The sequence below is a fragment of the Cryptomeria japonica genome, chromosome 7 (genome assembly GCF_030272615.1).
Source record: "Cryptomeria japonica chromosome 7, Sugi_1.0, whole genome shotgun sequence".
NCBI classification, from domain to species: Eukaryota; Viridiplantae; Streptophyta; class Pinopsida; order Cupressales; family Cupressaceae; genus Cryptomeria; species Cryptomeria japonica.
The window spans coordinates 361,322,484-361,339,448 of record NC_081411.1 but is presented as its reverse complement, the minus strand read 5'-3'; the positions used below and the strand labels follow the sequence as shown (position 1 = coordinate 361,339,448).

The 16,965-nt window shown below is 36.8% G+C and overlaps 1 protein-coding gene across 2 annotated transcripts in view; it reads right to left on the bottom strand.

Moving 5' to 3' along the window:
- Positions 1 to 16,965, bottom strand: part of LOC131049802 (uncharacterized) — a 177,439-nt gene that overhangs the window by 159,339 nt on the left and 1,135 nt on the right. For both annotated transcript variants that reach the window (XM_057983877.2, XM_057983876.2), the window contains exon 3: positions 6,985 to 7,276. In XM_057983877.2, coding sequence (XP_057839860.2) covers positions 6,985 to 7,276 — 292 coding nt within the window. The remainder of the gene's footprint in view (positions 1 to 6,984; positions 7,277 to 16,965) is intronic.

Genomic DNA, 16,965 nt, shown 5'->3' with positions numbered 1-16,965 from the left:
TGGTGGAAGAATTATGGTGTTGGCACGCCTAATCTTCAAAAGATAGCCATCCATGTTTTGTCTCAGCCATGTAGTGCTTTTGGGTGTGAACGGAATTAGAGTTTATTTGAGAGCATTCACACAAAGAAGAGAAATAGGTTGACACAAAAGCGCCTCAATGATCTTGTCTTCATTTGGTACAACCTTTACCTTCGCACTAGAAAGGTGGAGGGTGTTTCACATGAGGCCATTGACTTGGATGAAATTGATCCATATGGTGATTGGAGCATCAATGAACAAAATGATGGTGATGATATCCTCCTTACCGAAGAAGATCTTGCAGAAATAGAGAGGAGTAGCAAAAGAAGCAGAAGCAGCAGGATTGGATGAAATGGAGGATGAAGATGAGAACGAAGATGATGATGAAGATGAGGACTTTGATTTTGAAGAAGAATCATCTCACCATTTAGATACCTCAACACGTACTGCTAGTTCTACTAGCTCAAGGCCTGAAAAATTGAGCTATATTAGAAGACCAAAGAGGAATATGTGATGTCAACTAATTAGTTATACTTTAAATTAGCCTAAATTTGCCCAAATCTAATATAGGTAATTAAGTTTATGGGAGTACCTTTGTATACTATTTTCCTACAACACAAAATTAGATAATATATATGAAGTAATACTTATAAACTGAAACATTATGCTAATGAATTAGATAGAGTGATATAAACTTTTAATATATTTTACCATTAGTATCAGTTTGTTAGATAAATTCAGATTGTAGGTTAGTTTCCATTCTTTATTATCCAATTCTTAGTGCACTAGGGTAGGTCAATTGGATAGGGTGTCTACGAGACCCTCCATCCTAGGCCCAAGAGCAGATGCTACATCCCTCTTGGCTCCATGTGGCAGGTCTTAAGCATCCATCATGGAGTGGCGTGCCTATTAGCTGTCCTATTGCCGTTTTGTTGATGTGTAGCTAGGTCGGATCCCTTCTAGGGCCGACCTAGTACACAAAATGCTAAGTGGCCTATCGGCCTTAGCATTTTGATATTTTACTTTATTATGTAAACCCTATTTGGGTCAGGCCCTATTTGGGCGATGGGTGTAACTTTTATGATATATGTAACTTGTGATGACATGATAGGTCAAGACCTATTCATGTAACTTGTAAATGCATTTAAATTATATTGTATCTTGGAGCCAAAATGCTCAAGGCCGACCAAGGGTTATTGTGTGTATGATCTCCTATATATGAAAGGAGACTTGAGGATCTCAAAGAAATCATTGACACAAGCGAATCTATCTCATGCGAACCATCTCTAATCAGCAGCGGGCATCTTCAGCAACATATATCTGCACTAGGGCATTTATCTATGACAACGAATCTGTGCAAGGAGCAAACCTGTTCTAAGGCTTAGTGAATCTAATTTTGCACATCCGAACCTACCTAAACTCTGTCGAAAATCTGTTCATGCTAAGTGAACCCACTCAAGGCCAAGCGAACACCAATTCATCATCAGCGAAGACATTGTTGGGCTGCCGAACTTGATTCAGACTGGGCAAAGCACCTTAGGTCTACCGAATTCAGTCTCAATTCGGCTGACAGTATTTGTGATCCGCATACACGTTCAATTCTTCATCTTCAGATAAGTTCGCTCTTGTTGATGTGTGCCCCAAAGGGGTTAACGTTTGTAATCTACTGTTGTGTTTATTCTAATCAGATCTAAGATCGTTGGTTGCTGGGTTTTTCCTCCAAGAGGGAGGTTTTCCCAGGGTACATGTGTGTTATCCGTATGATTTACTTTGCATTCTAATTTTCTGTTCTATACTACTAATCTGATTGCTAAAACTAACATGGTATCAGAGCCTGGTTTGTATTAGTGCAATCAGATTAACAGTAACCTCTCACATTCAGTCTGTTGTTATTATTTCACTCGAGATGGTGACAGGTTTAAAGGTTGAAGACAGACTTGACAAGGCCTTGAACTTTACCTCTTGGAAGGTTCAAGTTCTTCTTGCACTTGAAGAAAACGATCTACTTCAATTTGTAGAAGGAAAAGATCAGCCTGAGCCTGAAGATCAAGAGGAGAAACTCCAATTCAAGAAGAATGCAGTCAAAGCCAAGAAGATCCTCATTGACTCCATGAAAGATCATCTTGTTCCCATCATCTCCAAGATGCCTTCAGCCGGAGATATGTTCAAGACATTGGAGGGGATGTATGAGATCAACAACACAAGTAGAGCACTTGCATTGCATCAACAACTTCATCAAGTCAAGATGGCGAAAGGAGAATCTGTCATATCCTTCTTCATGAAGATTGCATTATTAAGAGATCAGCTTAGTGCCATTGGAGATGAAGTCATGGACAAGGATCTTGTCATGCTAGCGTTGAAAGGCCTTCCTCACTCTTGGGAGCCATTTATCCAAGGCATAAGTGGGAGATCCAAATTTCCCAAGTTTGATCGCCTTCGTGCCGATTGTATTCAAGAAGAATCACGGTTGATCGCAAGAGGAATTGAGTGTGATCATTATGATGTGAAAAATCAAGTCCTTGCTTCGCATATAAACAAAGGCAAAGGCAGAAAGTGGGATAGGGACAGAGACTCAAATCCTGCCCCTAAATCAAAAAGGAAGGACTTATCTCACATCCAGTTCTTTAAGTGTGACAAGTATGGTCAGTTTGCTCGAGACTGCAAATTCAGGACTGCTCCTCTTGCTTCTTCTGCAGAAGTTGGCATAGGGACATCTCAGGAGGAGCAAAGGTCAAATGAAGACTTCCTTTTCTAAAAGGGAAAATGGCAGAGGGAGCTTGACATCTTTAGCTTCAGAGGGAGCTTGTTTGGCTTAGAGGGAGCCTGTTTCTTTCAGCTTTAGAGGAAGCCACATCTTTTGGTTAATGCATTCTTCTCTGGGAGAAGTTTGAGGTGAAAGCCCTCATTCCACCCTCTGCGAGTAGGCATGGTGGAGCCACCCTCTGCGAGTAGGCATGGTGGTAATGCACCCTTCTCTGGGTGAAGGTTGAGATGAAAGCACTCTTCCACACTCTACGAGTAGGCATGGTGGACCCACCCTCTACGAGTAGGTATGGTGGGTATCATAGTGTACTTGTTCACCCTCTAGGAGTAGCTATGGTATGTCTCATCCATGGGAGTAGCCATGGTGGTAATCACTATGTGATTTGGTCATTCAAAAGGAATCCTCCCTAGCTAAGAGGGAGTGTTGATGTGTAGCTAGGTCGGATCCCTTCTAGGGCCGACCTAGTACACAAAATGCTAAGTGGCTTGTCGGCCTTAACATTTTGATATTTTACTTTATTATGTAAACCCTATTTGGGTCAGGCCCTATTTGGGCAATGGGTGTAACTTTTATGATATATGTAACTTGTGATGACATGATAGGTCAAGACCTATTCATGTAACTTGTAAATGCATTTAAATTATATTGTATCTTGGGACCAAAATGCTCAAGGCCGACCAAGGGTTATTGTGTGTATGATCTCCTATATATGAAAGGAGACTTGAGGATCTCAAAGAAATCATTGACACAAGCGAATCTATCTCCTGCAAACCATCTCTGATCAGCAGCGGGCATCTTCAGCAACATATATCTGCACTAGGGCATTTATCTATGACAGTGAATCTGTGCAAGGAGGAGCAAACCTGTTCTAAGGCTTAGTGAATCTAATTCTACACATCCGAACCTGCCTAAACTCTGTCGAATTTTTGTTCATGCTGAGCGAACCCACTCAAGGCCAAGCAAACACCAATTCATCATCAACGAAGACATTGTTGGGCTGCCGAACTTGATTCAGACTGGGTGAAGCACCTTAGGTCTGCCAAATTCAGTCTCAATTCGGCTAACAGTAACTGTGATCTGCATACACATTCAATCCTTCATCTTCAAATAAGTTCGCTCTTGTTGTTGTATGCCCTAAAGGGGTTAACGTTTGTAATCTGCTACTGTGTTTATTCTAATCAGATCTGAGATCTTTGGTTGCTGGGTTTTTCCTCCAAGAGGGAGGTTTTCCCAGGGTACATGTATGTTATGAATATAATTTACTTTGCATTCTGATTTTCTGTTCTACACTACTAATTTGATTGCTAAAACTAACACGTTCCCTCTTACCTCAACCACCTCCTTTCTCTAGCCCAAGAGCAGATGCTACATCCCCCTTGGCTCCACGTGGCAAGGGTTAGGCATCCACCATGGAGTGGCATACTTGAGAGAGGGTCCCTCATATGTAAAAAACCATTTATGTTATTCCAATCATATTCGTTATTTAATTCTATTATGATAATCATAGTTGTCACAAATCCCATTACTTTATATTGTCATTAATGCTTCCTGTTAGTATTAATTTGCATTAATCATTATCTGCCATTATTCCCTTACAATATGATAACAAATTGCGCAAACTGAATTTTGATTGCCTCATTCATCCTTGAATTCATTGATAGAGATGTAAATATATAATATGTTAAAATAGTGATATTATGTGAAATTGTCTTTAAATTGCTTCTTCATTTTTATGTTACTATTGCCATCAATTTAATTAACATTACATTCAGCAGTTCAAATTCAGTGATATTCAAATATGATTATGATATGGAAGATGTTGTTTTATCATATTATAATATTAGATCAGAAAGTACCAAATACATACCTGTCACTACTTGCTCTTGTTTCATATCCCTGTTGGCAGCCTTGATAATCTCCTCTATTGTCATTGTTTAGTCAAGTCAATCATTATTGGTTGTTTGTTTAAGGATCCTATCACTAATTTAACTAATCCAGTTCAGATTAGTGTTTTCTACACTTCAGTTCACATGGTTTGACCTGGCAGCAATGAGTGGTTGATTTATAATTTTTAATTAAATATTATTGCTTTATTCTAAAGTTTGATATTTGATTATTTCACTGAATATTTTTGGAGGTATAACTTAGGAAGGAAAAATTATATCATTTATCCTAAGTCACATTTTATTTCCTACGTCAAGTGGGCACCCAAATGAATCGTTTTACACTATAACATTCCCTCAAGTTCGAACTTGTGTTCCTTGGCAAAGTTCAACTAGGGAGGCTGGAAAAGGGGGACACCATGTCTTGAGGGGGACATGTAATGAAATGAAATGAATTTCAAGTGAGTTTGGCACCATTTGCATTTGAATTTCAGATGGAGAAATCTATAAATACAAGGGATGGGCTCCTCATTTGGGTATCTTGAAGAAATTATATTGTTATGTTGCCGGAATGGTGAATGAACTTGAGCTTCAGAGTTGTGGCTCCCTAGTTTTGCCAATTTCGTACTTGAGACATAGTACCTAGCTGAGTGGTGGATCGTTGGTGAACTTTTCAGTGTGCATTTTCAGATTTTTCAGTGTGGTGTGGTTTTTTTAGTGTTGCTGGTTTTTGTGTGGCTGAAGCAAAGATTGGTTCATATCTCCCTGCCTATGCAACGTTGGAAGCGTATTTGGAGGGCGATCCTTCTTCTACTTTGGCGTCGCTTTTGGTGTGCAATTCTGATTTTTGGTTGCAAATCGATTTTCTGCTGCTGATCATACCATTCCTTGGCTGCGTCGAGTTGTGTGCCGGTTGTTGGTGGTGTTCGTATCACCTCAGTTATAGCTTGCTTCTATTCTTGTGTCATTCCGTGAAGTTTTAGGCGAGTTATGAGCATAATAGTGAATTTGGTAGTGGCTGTTTTCTGCGTGTTATGCGAACAGCAGACTGTATTTTCAGTTTAGTGATCAATGGTGTGTTATTTCTTTATGGGTGTGTTTGAGTTTGCTAATTGTGTTAAGCTTGGAGGTATTCATCAGTATTGGACAGTATAATCTCTCTTTTCTATGCATTGTATATCTTTATTGTAAGGCTGGATAGTAGTACTAACAGCCATTTCTGGATTGTAAAGCAAATCCCTGTTGAAAAGTGGAAGAGGTTGGCTTGCCGCCTACATTTGTCTCTGTAATACTGTCCCTCCGCTGCACAAGCGGTAGAGTGATTGTAATTTTCATTCATGTCCTCCCGCTGCATAAGTTGTAGAGTTGATTTGTAATTTCTTTGTATTGTCCTCCTGCTGCATACGCGGTTGAGTTGAATTTGTTTAGTAATAAGTCCTCCCACCAAAATATCGCAGTAGAGTGATTTGTGCTTGAGTGTGTTCTTGTTTACTTGGTTGGTTTACCGCCAAGTTTCCTTGTTTTATCCGCTGGAAAGTGGAAGGGGTTGGCTTGCCGCCCATTATTGTAATAAGCATTTTCAGAAGTTTGCATCTAACGATCCCCTACCACCGTATGCTTTCACCCTCCCAACTTGGGCTTTCGGTGATCAAAAGGTGAAAGGTTCCTTTCAGCTGGTTTAGATTTTATTATTCTAACCCTAACGGGTGTTGGTGTGCTTGTAAAACTGTTAAAATCAAAAAAAAAATTGTTCGGGATATTACATAAAGTAAGGCAAAGCAACTTCAGATTCAAGCTCTCTCACAACCATAAAATTAGGGAAGGTTGAGAGGATCTAGATATAGAGCAACAAGGTTTACTTAGTCGTTAATATTATGAGTTAGCTCTGAATGGTTGCTTCCAACCACGACAACGTTCAAATCAGTCTGTCTAGTGGTTAAAAAAGGCCTTCTACCTTAAAAAATTATATCTTGTATTTGGAATCAAACACAAAAGTTCATGCATTCAATATTCAACCACCATTTCTATTTGCCATAGCATCTAATGTATTGTGTTGTGCATGTGACCCTAGAATAGCTTTTGGGTGACTGAATTAGAAAAATAATGCCACATAATTAGAGATACAAAGATGATAAGATTGTGTGCATGCAGGGCAAAAAGTGAGGAATCAAAACAAAAATCTATGCATTTGTGTGTTCTTCTTTCTTTACTTTGATCAATCCATATTGAACATTGCCAAAAAAAATTAATGTGCTCCATGACAAGGATACTCAACCTAGAACCATAAATTTTCTCTTAAAAAGTCAAAAAGAGAATTACCTTCTCAAATTCTGATTTGCCCGTTGACAAGACATAAGGCTCTTAGAAACATTAGAGATTCCCAAAACAACTTCAGGAGTACATGCAGAGTTCCCATCATGTGCAAAAAGTAATCGTATATCAGCATCCACACATATTTGATCAATATTCAAAATATATGCAATCCACATAGGTTCAACAGCTTTGTATTCATCATGGAAATGCTTGGAGTCTCTAACATGATGATGGTACATGAGAAGAATCTTCCCAGACACCAAAGCTATGGTTGTTGGCCCATTAGTAAGAAGACATTCTGCAAAAGAAATAGAATGAACCACATGACTGCCGAGTTTATAAAAATATCATATATGCCTGTCAAAGGAACCATTCCAATATAAGAGAAAAGCATGTAAAATTGTAAGGCTTCAAAATTGAAAGCTGTACTAAAATAATGCAAAGGTGACAGGAAACTGTTTACGATAATTTAAGTCAAGGAAGCTTAAAACAAAAGATAACATTGTCTTCTGCAATAACTTTGTTCATCTTTACCTCTAGATGGACTTAAAAAGTTGATATTCTATTGTACCTCATAACTCTAATTATCATGAGGCTGAAACACAAACAGGACACAAAACTGATAATTTAAAACTAAGATAAAACACCAACAACACTTTAGTTTTAAGCACCTCCCAACAACAAAGGCTGCAAGTATTAATGAAAAACTTGCACAAAACATGTCAAGCTGCACCAATATTGCCTTAAAAAGGCAGTTGTTTCAAAATCAAAACCTTGCACAAAACATGTTACGATATGGAAAGGGAATCCTTTCAATTAGCTATAGGTTAGTTAAAGCATTATAATATGTGAGACTTAGGTGTCATACACAAAGGACTCCAAACAGAATGTATTGTGAAGTACACACAATTTGAAGATTTTGATGAGTTCAATTTAATAGCTGCTAATAGACTTATCATTCCACATGGCCAAGAAGGCAAGCAACTCATTGTTACCATTAGTGAGTCTCTATAGATTTTTCAGATTAGGAAGCATAAGTCTGAATTTGAAGGAAAGCATGTGTGGACAACAGGAAGCATGGTGGTGGTGGACCTACGTACTAACTCATTATATGGTAAGAAACATAGTCTTTATTTTGTAACTCAAATGTATTCAATCAACATAGTATATTGTATTGAACAATATGTAATATCCTCATTTTCAATCACTTCAGCTCTGTAGATAGCTCTGGCTTTCTCAGTGAGTGTTAGCCTTGTCAAAAGGGTTATTTAACGTTGCCAATGAGCTCAAATGGTCTATAGGACTCATATGCTACTTTTCAAAGTGATTTCTAGCTTCTAATTTATTCTCCAAGATTCTTGAAGATAGCATCTATTTAAAGTAAGTCACTCGATTGAGCTCGATTTTCATTATCCATCATCGGTATCACTCTAGTATAGTAAGATTTTGATTCTAATGCTTTTACCAAGGCACCCATAACCCAAGGTTTGTGGTTCTCTACAAGAAAAATAAAGTCTTTTTCTTTTGAGTTCATTTTCGGTGTCATCGTCCTCCTTTGCAAACACGCTCTGTCAGCCACATCGCCAAATTTTGAGTAGCTCGCCAATTTCAAGTACCTCTTTTGAATTCTCTACAAGAAAAAAAAAGTCTTTTCCTTTTTCTTTTGAGTTCTTCTTTGTAACCAATGGTGACGTGATTCTCTGAGGTAATGTATTATATCCTTTCTTCTATGACTCTTCCTTTGAGTTGTTCCCACACAGTGTCTTTAAAAATGATTTATATTTTGGTGCCAATTGTAGCTCTAACCCTAAATGTTCTACCTGTTGTAAGAACCTTTTCTCCAAGATTCTTGAAGATAGCATCTATTTAAAGTAAGTCACTCAGTTGAGCTCAATTTTCATTATTCATCATCGGTATCACTCTAGTATAGTTAGATTTTGATTCTCCAAGATTCTTGAAGATAGCATCTGTTGTCCTCATTTTTGTTTTCAAAAATGAAGGACCATTACATGAAACTTTTTGTGAAAAAATGAAAAAAAAAAAAAAAACTCTATGGTACACTTCCCGAGGCAGAATTTCGACTAATCCTTGGACTGGCTTAATCCTCAGTCCATCCTCGAACTACGTTTCGAATTTCGTCGAATTCTAGGTTCGTTTGCTATGTCTTTCCTTCAATTTCGGGTTTTAAAATCCCAACTGCAAGTGGAGAATTTTCTTCAAACTGCAAGTTTTAATGATGTCCATTGTTTTTGTCTTTGTAGGGGAATTTTCAGCTTATTACATGTGCACTTTTATTAAAAAATGAAAACTTGTAATTTGTTTTAAATTTCCCCTTTGTTGTTTTTATTATTTTTTTTGTTTTTTGGCTTGTTTAGTTAAAATAGGGATTTTTTGGCTAAATTACAAGTAAACTTGTAGTTCTCTCCAAAAACCCCTACTTTAATGGTTTTTACATGTAATAGGGATTTTAAATCCCCATTACATATGTGCAAGCAAGTATAACTTGTTGTAGGGATTTTATTTTCCCTTTACAAGTAATTAAAACTTGCACATCTCTCTCCAAAACCCAATTTTGCCTAGAAATGAAATAAAGTGACAATTTTAAACTTGCTATTTGGTCCAAAAAACCCGATTTTGCTTATAAAGTGCATTTTTGACATTTTAAACTTGCTATTTGGCCAAAAAATCCCGATTTTGCCCAACATGTTAAAAAAGTGAAATTTTAAACTTGTTATATCTTCTAAAAAACCCAATTTTCATTGTTTCAATGCATTTCGAACTTGTTATTGGTTCCAAAAAACCCGAATTGCAAGGAAAAACGTTTTTTTTTAGGATTTTAGGCAAATTTTTGTGGAGATTTTTTGGGAGATAGAAGGCATTTTGGATTCCTTCCTATTTCCATGCATTTTCAAACACCTTTCACGCCACATGGAGCTTAAGATTGCTGGTTTTTAGCTTTATAACAGCAGCCACGTTTTTTCAAAAAACCAAGGTTTTTTGCCATTTGGAATGCCACGAATCAGCAATGTTATGAATCGTTTTGGCTTGGTATGCTAAGGCATTGAGGTTAGAAAGAGTCTTGGCCATTTTCCATGCTATTTTTCATGCATTTGCTGCCACGTTTTTCAGTTTTGGGCATTTTTTCAAAAACGTGGCTAGGGTTTTGGAATGCGGTTAATTTCTTTTTAAGAGTTCTCCTTCCTTCTTTCAAAGATTGATCATCTTTTTGAAGAGGCATTTTCAATTTGAAGCAAGGTTTGATTTCTTTTCTTTCTTTGTTTCATTTTCTTGTTTTCTTGTTTTTACTTTCTAGTTGTAAATGGTTGGTTCTTCCCCAAAAATCGATTTTTTGTGAGAGAGATTTTCCCCCTTGATTAGCAATTTTAGAATTGCATTGTTCTTCCCCGTTTTCCCTCTTTACTTGTATTCGGGATTTTAAATCCCGATTACAAGTTGGATGAAAATAATTGTTCTTCCCTTACGGATAAAAGATTTAACCATCTTTTGTTGAAATTCCAAGTTGCAAAGATGAGAAATACCTATCCTTTCAAAATCGGGTTTTTGGAACCGGATTGCATGTTGAAAGTTCTTCCCATTTTCTTGAAGATGATCTTCCCAAAATCTTTTCATATTCATTTCCATCATCCGTACATACCATTTCATCTACTCATTTCATACCTTCATTCATTTTTCCCATTTAAAGTCTACCTGCGGTCAACCATCCAGAACCGGAAATTGGTCCAAAATGCACTCAAAAAACACTTGAAAATGAGTCTTAATGGTCCAATTACAAGTGCAAACTTGTGTTTACCCGTTACACATATGAAGTTGCATGTTTGTTCCCTGAAATTGCAAGTTAATGCTCTTGTTTATCCCACACATGTAATGCAGCTTCCAAAACCCGAAATTCACTTGTGAGCCCATTTTCGCATCAATTTATCTCTTCCTTGTCAGTCCGGTTTGCACACACGACCTACCAAATCAATGAATTAAGGCATGGGCCTTATTTTGCAAGCAGATTTCAAGATTGGAGGATGATACAAAGAAGAGATACAATAAGAATTCATGGTTGAGAACATAGAATGCTTTCAAGACAAAGATGGTCATGACATAAAAAGAGGAAGGCAACCCTTTCCCTCCTGAAAAGACAATACTACCCCAAGCAAGAAAACAAGGATGCAAGTTCCCGTTCCGGTTCAAGATGTCTTTACCAATCCAGAATACTTCAAGTTCTAGCATCCTGAAGTGACATGAAGATCATCATAGACAAAGGATGATGCAGTTAGAGTCGTGTCTTTAGACACGTGGAATAGTTTTAGCTATGCATTTGTAATTTTGTTTTGACAAATTACATGTAAAAAAATAACTTTGTAATTGCAAGTTAACTTATTACTTGCACTTTTGTAATTACATATAAAGCAACTACAAGTTGTGTTCAATTAAGACTGTAGTTGGAATAAGTCTTAGTTAGTTATTGAATAAGTCTTGGTGGTTGAGAGAATCTCTCAAGTTAGTTAGGATCCTCCCACCTTTTTCTCAAGGCTCCTCTTCTATAAATACTCGAGGGGTCTATTGTAATTTTTATCTTTTTGGAAAGCAAACAAAAACTCTACCAAATTTACAACAAAGAAGTCTTTGAGCTTTCATGTGTAAATTCAAGAATTGAAAGGAATAGAAGGAAATTGTTCGAGCTTTGAGTGTTTGTGCTACATACTTGAGTTTGTGTTCTATATTATCTTTCTTGCAAGTGTTTCTTAAAGAGCTTAATCACATTTGATTTGCAGTCTTTGTGCTGCAAGTATTTGAGGTTAATATAGATTAAAATAAATATTCTGTTGAGAGAAGCTGCAAGTCTTTGTGCTTTCACTTGTTCTTAAGAGAATTTAGGAATAGATTCTGTGAGAAATAGTTGTAAGTCTTTGAGCTTATACTGCTTCCCATTGTTTTAAGTAGAAAAGAATAAGATATTCCAGTCTTTGAGCTGTTATAATTTGTTCTTTATAGCATAAGGGTAGATAGGACTTCACATAATCAAGTCTTTGAGCTTGATATTGTTGTCCCGTCCGAAGTAAGTGACGGAAGTCTTTGCGCTTTCAGGAAACTTCATTTCCTTTCTCTCATTTTATTTTGAAAGTGGTTACTGTTGTTTATATCAAATCGCTATCCTTTTCTGTGAAGAGAAAAGGATATTGTCTTTCTTGAAAGAAGAAGAAAGATTGCTGTCCCATCCTATTTTATTTTCAGTTGTAGTTAGATAGGGGGAGTCTTCCCTTAATTAGAAGAGTTTTACTCACACACTATGGTTGAAACCACAATTTTGTATATTTCCCCAAGTGTACAAAATTTTCAACCAACTGCATCTATTTAAAGTAAGTCACTCAATTGAGCTCAATTTTCATTATTCATCATCGGTATCACTCTAGTATAGTTAGATTTTGATTCTAATGCTTTTACCAAGGCACCCATAACCCAAGGTTTGTGGTTCTCTACAAGAAAAATAAAGTCTTTTTCTTTTGAGTTCATTTTCAGTGTCGTGGCCCTCCTTTGCAAACACGCTCTGTTAGCCACATCGCCAGATTTTGAGTAGCTCGCCAATTTCAAGTACCTCTTTTGAATTCCCTACAAGAAAAATAAAGTCTTTTTCTTTTTCTTTTGAGTTCTTTGTAACCAATGGTGACGTGGCTCTCTAATACATTTCTTCTATGACCTTGATTCTAATGCATTTACCAAGGCACCCATAACCCAAGGTTTGTGGTTCTCTACAAGAAAAATAAAGTCTTTTTCTTTTGAGTTCATTTTCAGTGTTGTGGCCCTCCTTTGCAAACACGCTCTGTCAACCACATCGCCAGATTTTGAGTAGCTCGCCAATTTCAAGTACCTCTTTTGAATTCCCTACAAGAAAAATAAAGTCTTTTTCTTTTTCTTTTGAGTTCTTTGTAACCAATGGTAACGTGGCTCTCTAATACATTTCTTCTATGACTTTGATTCTAATGCTTTTACCAAGGCACCCATAACCCAAGGTTTGTGGCTCTACAAGAAAAATAAAGTCTTTTTCTTTTGAGTTCATTTTCGGTTTCTTGGTCCTCCTTTGCAAACACGCTTTGTCAACCACATCACCAAATTTTGAGTATAGTTAGATTTTGATTCTCCAAGATTCTTGAAGATAGCATCTATTTAAAGTAAGTCACTCAATTGAACTCAATTTTCATTATTCATCATCGATATCACTCGAGTATAGATAGATTTTGATTCTAATGCTTTTACCAAGGCACCCATAACCCAAGGTTTGTGGTTCTCTACAAGAAAAATAAAGTCTTTTTCTTTTGAGTTCATTTTCAGTGTCATGGTCCTCCTTTGCAAACACGCTCTGTCAGCCACATCGCCAAATTTTGAGTAGCTCGCCAATTTCAAGTACCTCTTTTGAATTCCCTACAAGAAAAATAAAGTTTTTTTTCTATTTCAAGTTCAGTGAGTGTTAGCCTTGTCAAAAGGGTTATTTAACGTTGCCAATGAGCTCAAATGGTCTATAGGACTCATATGCTACTTTTCAAAGTGATTTCTAGCTTCTAATGCATTCTCCAAGATTCTTGAAGATAGCATCTATTTAAAGTAAGTCACTCGATTGAGCTCGATTTTCATTATTCATCATCAGTATCACTCTAGTATAGTTAGATTTTGATTCTAATGCTTTTACCAAGGCACCCATAACCCAAGGTTTGTGGTTCTCTACAAGAAAAATAAAGTCTTTTTCTTTTGAGTTCATTTTCAATGTCGTGGTCCTCCATTGCAAACACGCTCTGTCAGCCACAACGCCAGATTTTGAGTAGCTCACCAATTTCAAGTACCTCTTTTGAATTCTCTACAAGAAAAATAAAGTCTTTTTCTTTTTCTTTTGAGTTCTTCTTTGTAACCAATGGTGACGTGGTTCTCTGAGGGAATGTATTATATCCTTTCTTCTATGACTCTTCCTTTGAGTTGTTCCCACATAGTGTATTTAAAAATGATTTATATTTTGGTGCCAATTGTAGCTCTAACCCTAAATGCTCTACCTATTGTAAGAACCTTTTCTCTTTCCCATGTTCAGTGATCTCTTCCTCAACAACCTTTGTCCATCCTAATTTAGCTTGGTACTCCTTGCACATTATGACAATCTCCTCTTTTTTAGATGTCTCAATTGGAATGAGGTTTTGCTTGCCAATTTGGGGTTGCGAATCCTACTTCCTTTGTCCCACTATAACTCTAACTCCTCTTATTTTCATGAAATATAAAAAAGGTGTCATCTTTTGGATCTCTATGGGAAGTCTTTATATTCACATGATTACCAGTAATATCTTCCTTAAGTGAAGTTTGAGTCTCTAGTACAAGAAAGCCCTTTTTTATTGTAGAAAGATGGATCAAAGAGGACAATCAATAAATCTGCCCATTGTTCTCCACTTACTATCAACATCACCTATGTTCATGTTACTATTGGGACAAATGATATCAAAATTTAATATTTAACTCAATTCTTATCAAACTCTTAAATACATGGGAGCTTCCCTCCCTACCAATGCTTGCCTTTAAAAAAATCTTATCAAACTCAAATTTAATCATTGTTTACATCACATTATTACTATTGCATTCTAAACAATATCTCGACAAATAACAAATGTAACTCCCGATTCTTTCCTTAGTACATAGAATCTAAAAATACATGCAAAATAGATTTATAACTCCATCAAACATAACAACATTAAACTATTGTGAGCATACTTACTGCAAAAAACACCAATACAATGTAGTTGAATCTAAGAACAATAAAGCTCTAATGCAACCTTTGAGCAAGATCGTCCGCCAACCAAAGGGATGGCATCCTCTAACCTTTGAAGTCAAAGGGGTTTCATCAATTGATCTCTAATAGATTTGTGAGCTTTCATCCTCAAATCCACACTTGAACACAAATGCTCACAATGCATTCTGGAAGGAATATGATTAAGCATCCATGATGCCTCCTAAATGGATGTATTTAACCATTTACTTCTATACAACAATAATGGGTCGACCACAATGTAAATCTGCAACTCCAAATTTGAACAATTATTATGGGCAGGAAAAATTCCCATTATTGGAATTTATGGCTCCAAAACTGACCATTAATGACATTATGGCAGGTGTTGGGGTTTTGAGGATAAAGCAATAGAAGCGCCAATAAGGATAGGTTTATCTATAGTTTGAGACTTGTCTACATTGAAGCAATCCTTTACTTTGGATTCCCCAAGCAAACCTTTTGCATACTTTAGTATAAACAAGATTGTTTTGGTTATATTGCTAAAGTTCTACGCCACAAAGATAATGCAACAATGTAATGTCCCTTTCGGGGATATTACTATATTTTGCCCTAAACCCACGATTTCAATTAGAATAAGAAGTAAAGAACATATGAGAATACAAATTTACTGACTGAAATGCCTTTCATAAGAGAAAACCGGGTCTAGGTCCTGCACACAATATAAGTCATTGGAAATTGACATTAAATCATAAGCCATAATATCATATATCATACTAATCTTTAGTAAACTAATGGTATCCATAAACATCATTCGTATTGAAATCCCAAATAAGTCATTGCCTTTTAAAAGTAGGTTTCGATAATAGTTTCATTAAGAATTCGTTGAAACATTTGCAAACCGCAGTCTCAAGGTTGGTTGGCCTTGAAATGCGAGAGCATGGAAGGTGGGCCACCCTTCCATCGCTCAGTTCAGCTTGAAAGGTAACTGTCCTCCTTGATCAAGCCTAGGAGCACTAAACAGCCTCACAACCCGTGAGGCTTGACCCCAATGGGTAGCATGCTTGATAAGAGTATAAAGACTACCTCCCTCCACTAAGCTCGAGAGCACACATACACCTCCTGGCCCACGAGGTTTAACCCCCTATGGGTGACATACTCGATGGCAGGTATGTCGGCTCTTCACCTCTCATGAACACAAAAGGTTAATCGGCCTTTTTGTTTTGCAACCTGTTTCTCTAAATTCAGAAGGGACTATCATAGGAATCTTCCATTGCCTATTTATATTAGAAAGAGCTTTAAGATTACTCAATAATTTCCGCAAGTATCTCTATTGCGTGAACACATAAGCATAGATCTATATTTCTACTTATCCATCAGCTTTATCCCTTAAGTTCTGTTCTGAGTTCAATTCTACTTCTGCTTATTTTCGTTGATCATTCCCTTTTTTATCCTTCGTGGATGATTGTCCAATTGATTTTTCCTTCCTCTTATATCTTCAAAGTAGAAGAGGTCACACCCTTTCATTAAGGCTATTGTCTTTGCAAGGGATGCACCTCTTCATAGATAATCGCTGTAATTAATCTTAATCAAATCAGTCGGCCCTGCTTTTAAATAAAACTAGTCGGCCCAAAAATAAATTGGTATTAATCTCCTCTAATTCTAGTTGGCCTCTCAATCAGGTTTTAATTAGTCTTAGTCGTCATAACCAATTTTAATCGTTTTAATTTGAGTCAGCTCCTTGAAATGTCACTAATAATTCCCTTGACTAAGTCAGCCCTTAATTCAATAGTTAGTCTTTAATCCCAGTCGACCCTAGCTTAATTGCTATAAAGGCTATGATCTGAGTTTTTGAAGACTGCAATTTTATCTCACAAGGGCTGCGATCTCATACACTGGCAGGGGATATGACAAACAATTATAAATGCATTACCATTTTGGGACTTTGCTTGAGGGGTTTGTTTTAGACCATATATTGCTTTGATCAATCTTTAAAACAGCATTTCCATAACTTCAACAGCAAATGCTTTCGTGCCAAACCCTGTTTGGAAGAATCAACACAGTAAGCAATAGAACCAACACAGTGAGCAATAGTTTTAGACTTGCAGTCTTGTTTATTGTTGAAAATACATTTCTTTGACTTCTCCCTTTCATTTCTGTGTTTTTCTTTAGCCATTAACTTGGCTATTAAATAAATATTGAAATATTGGACGGATGAAAAC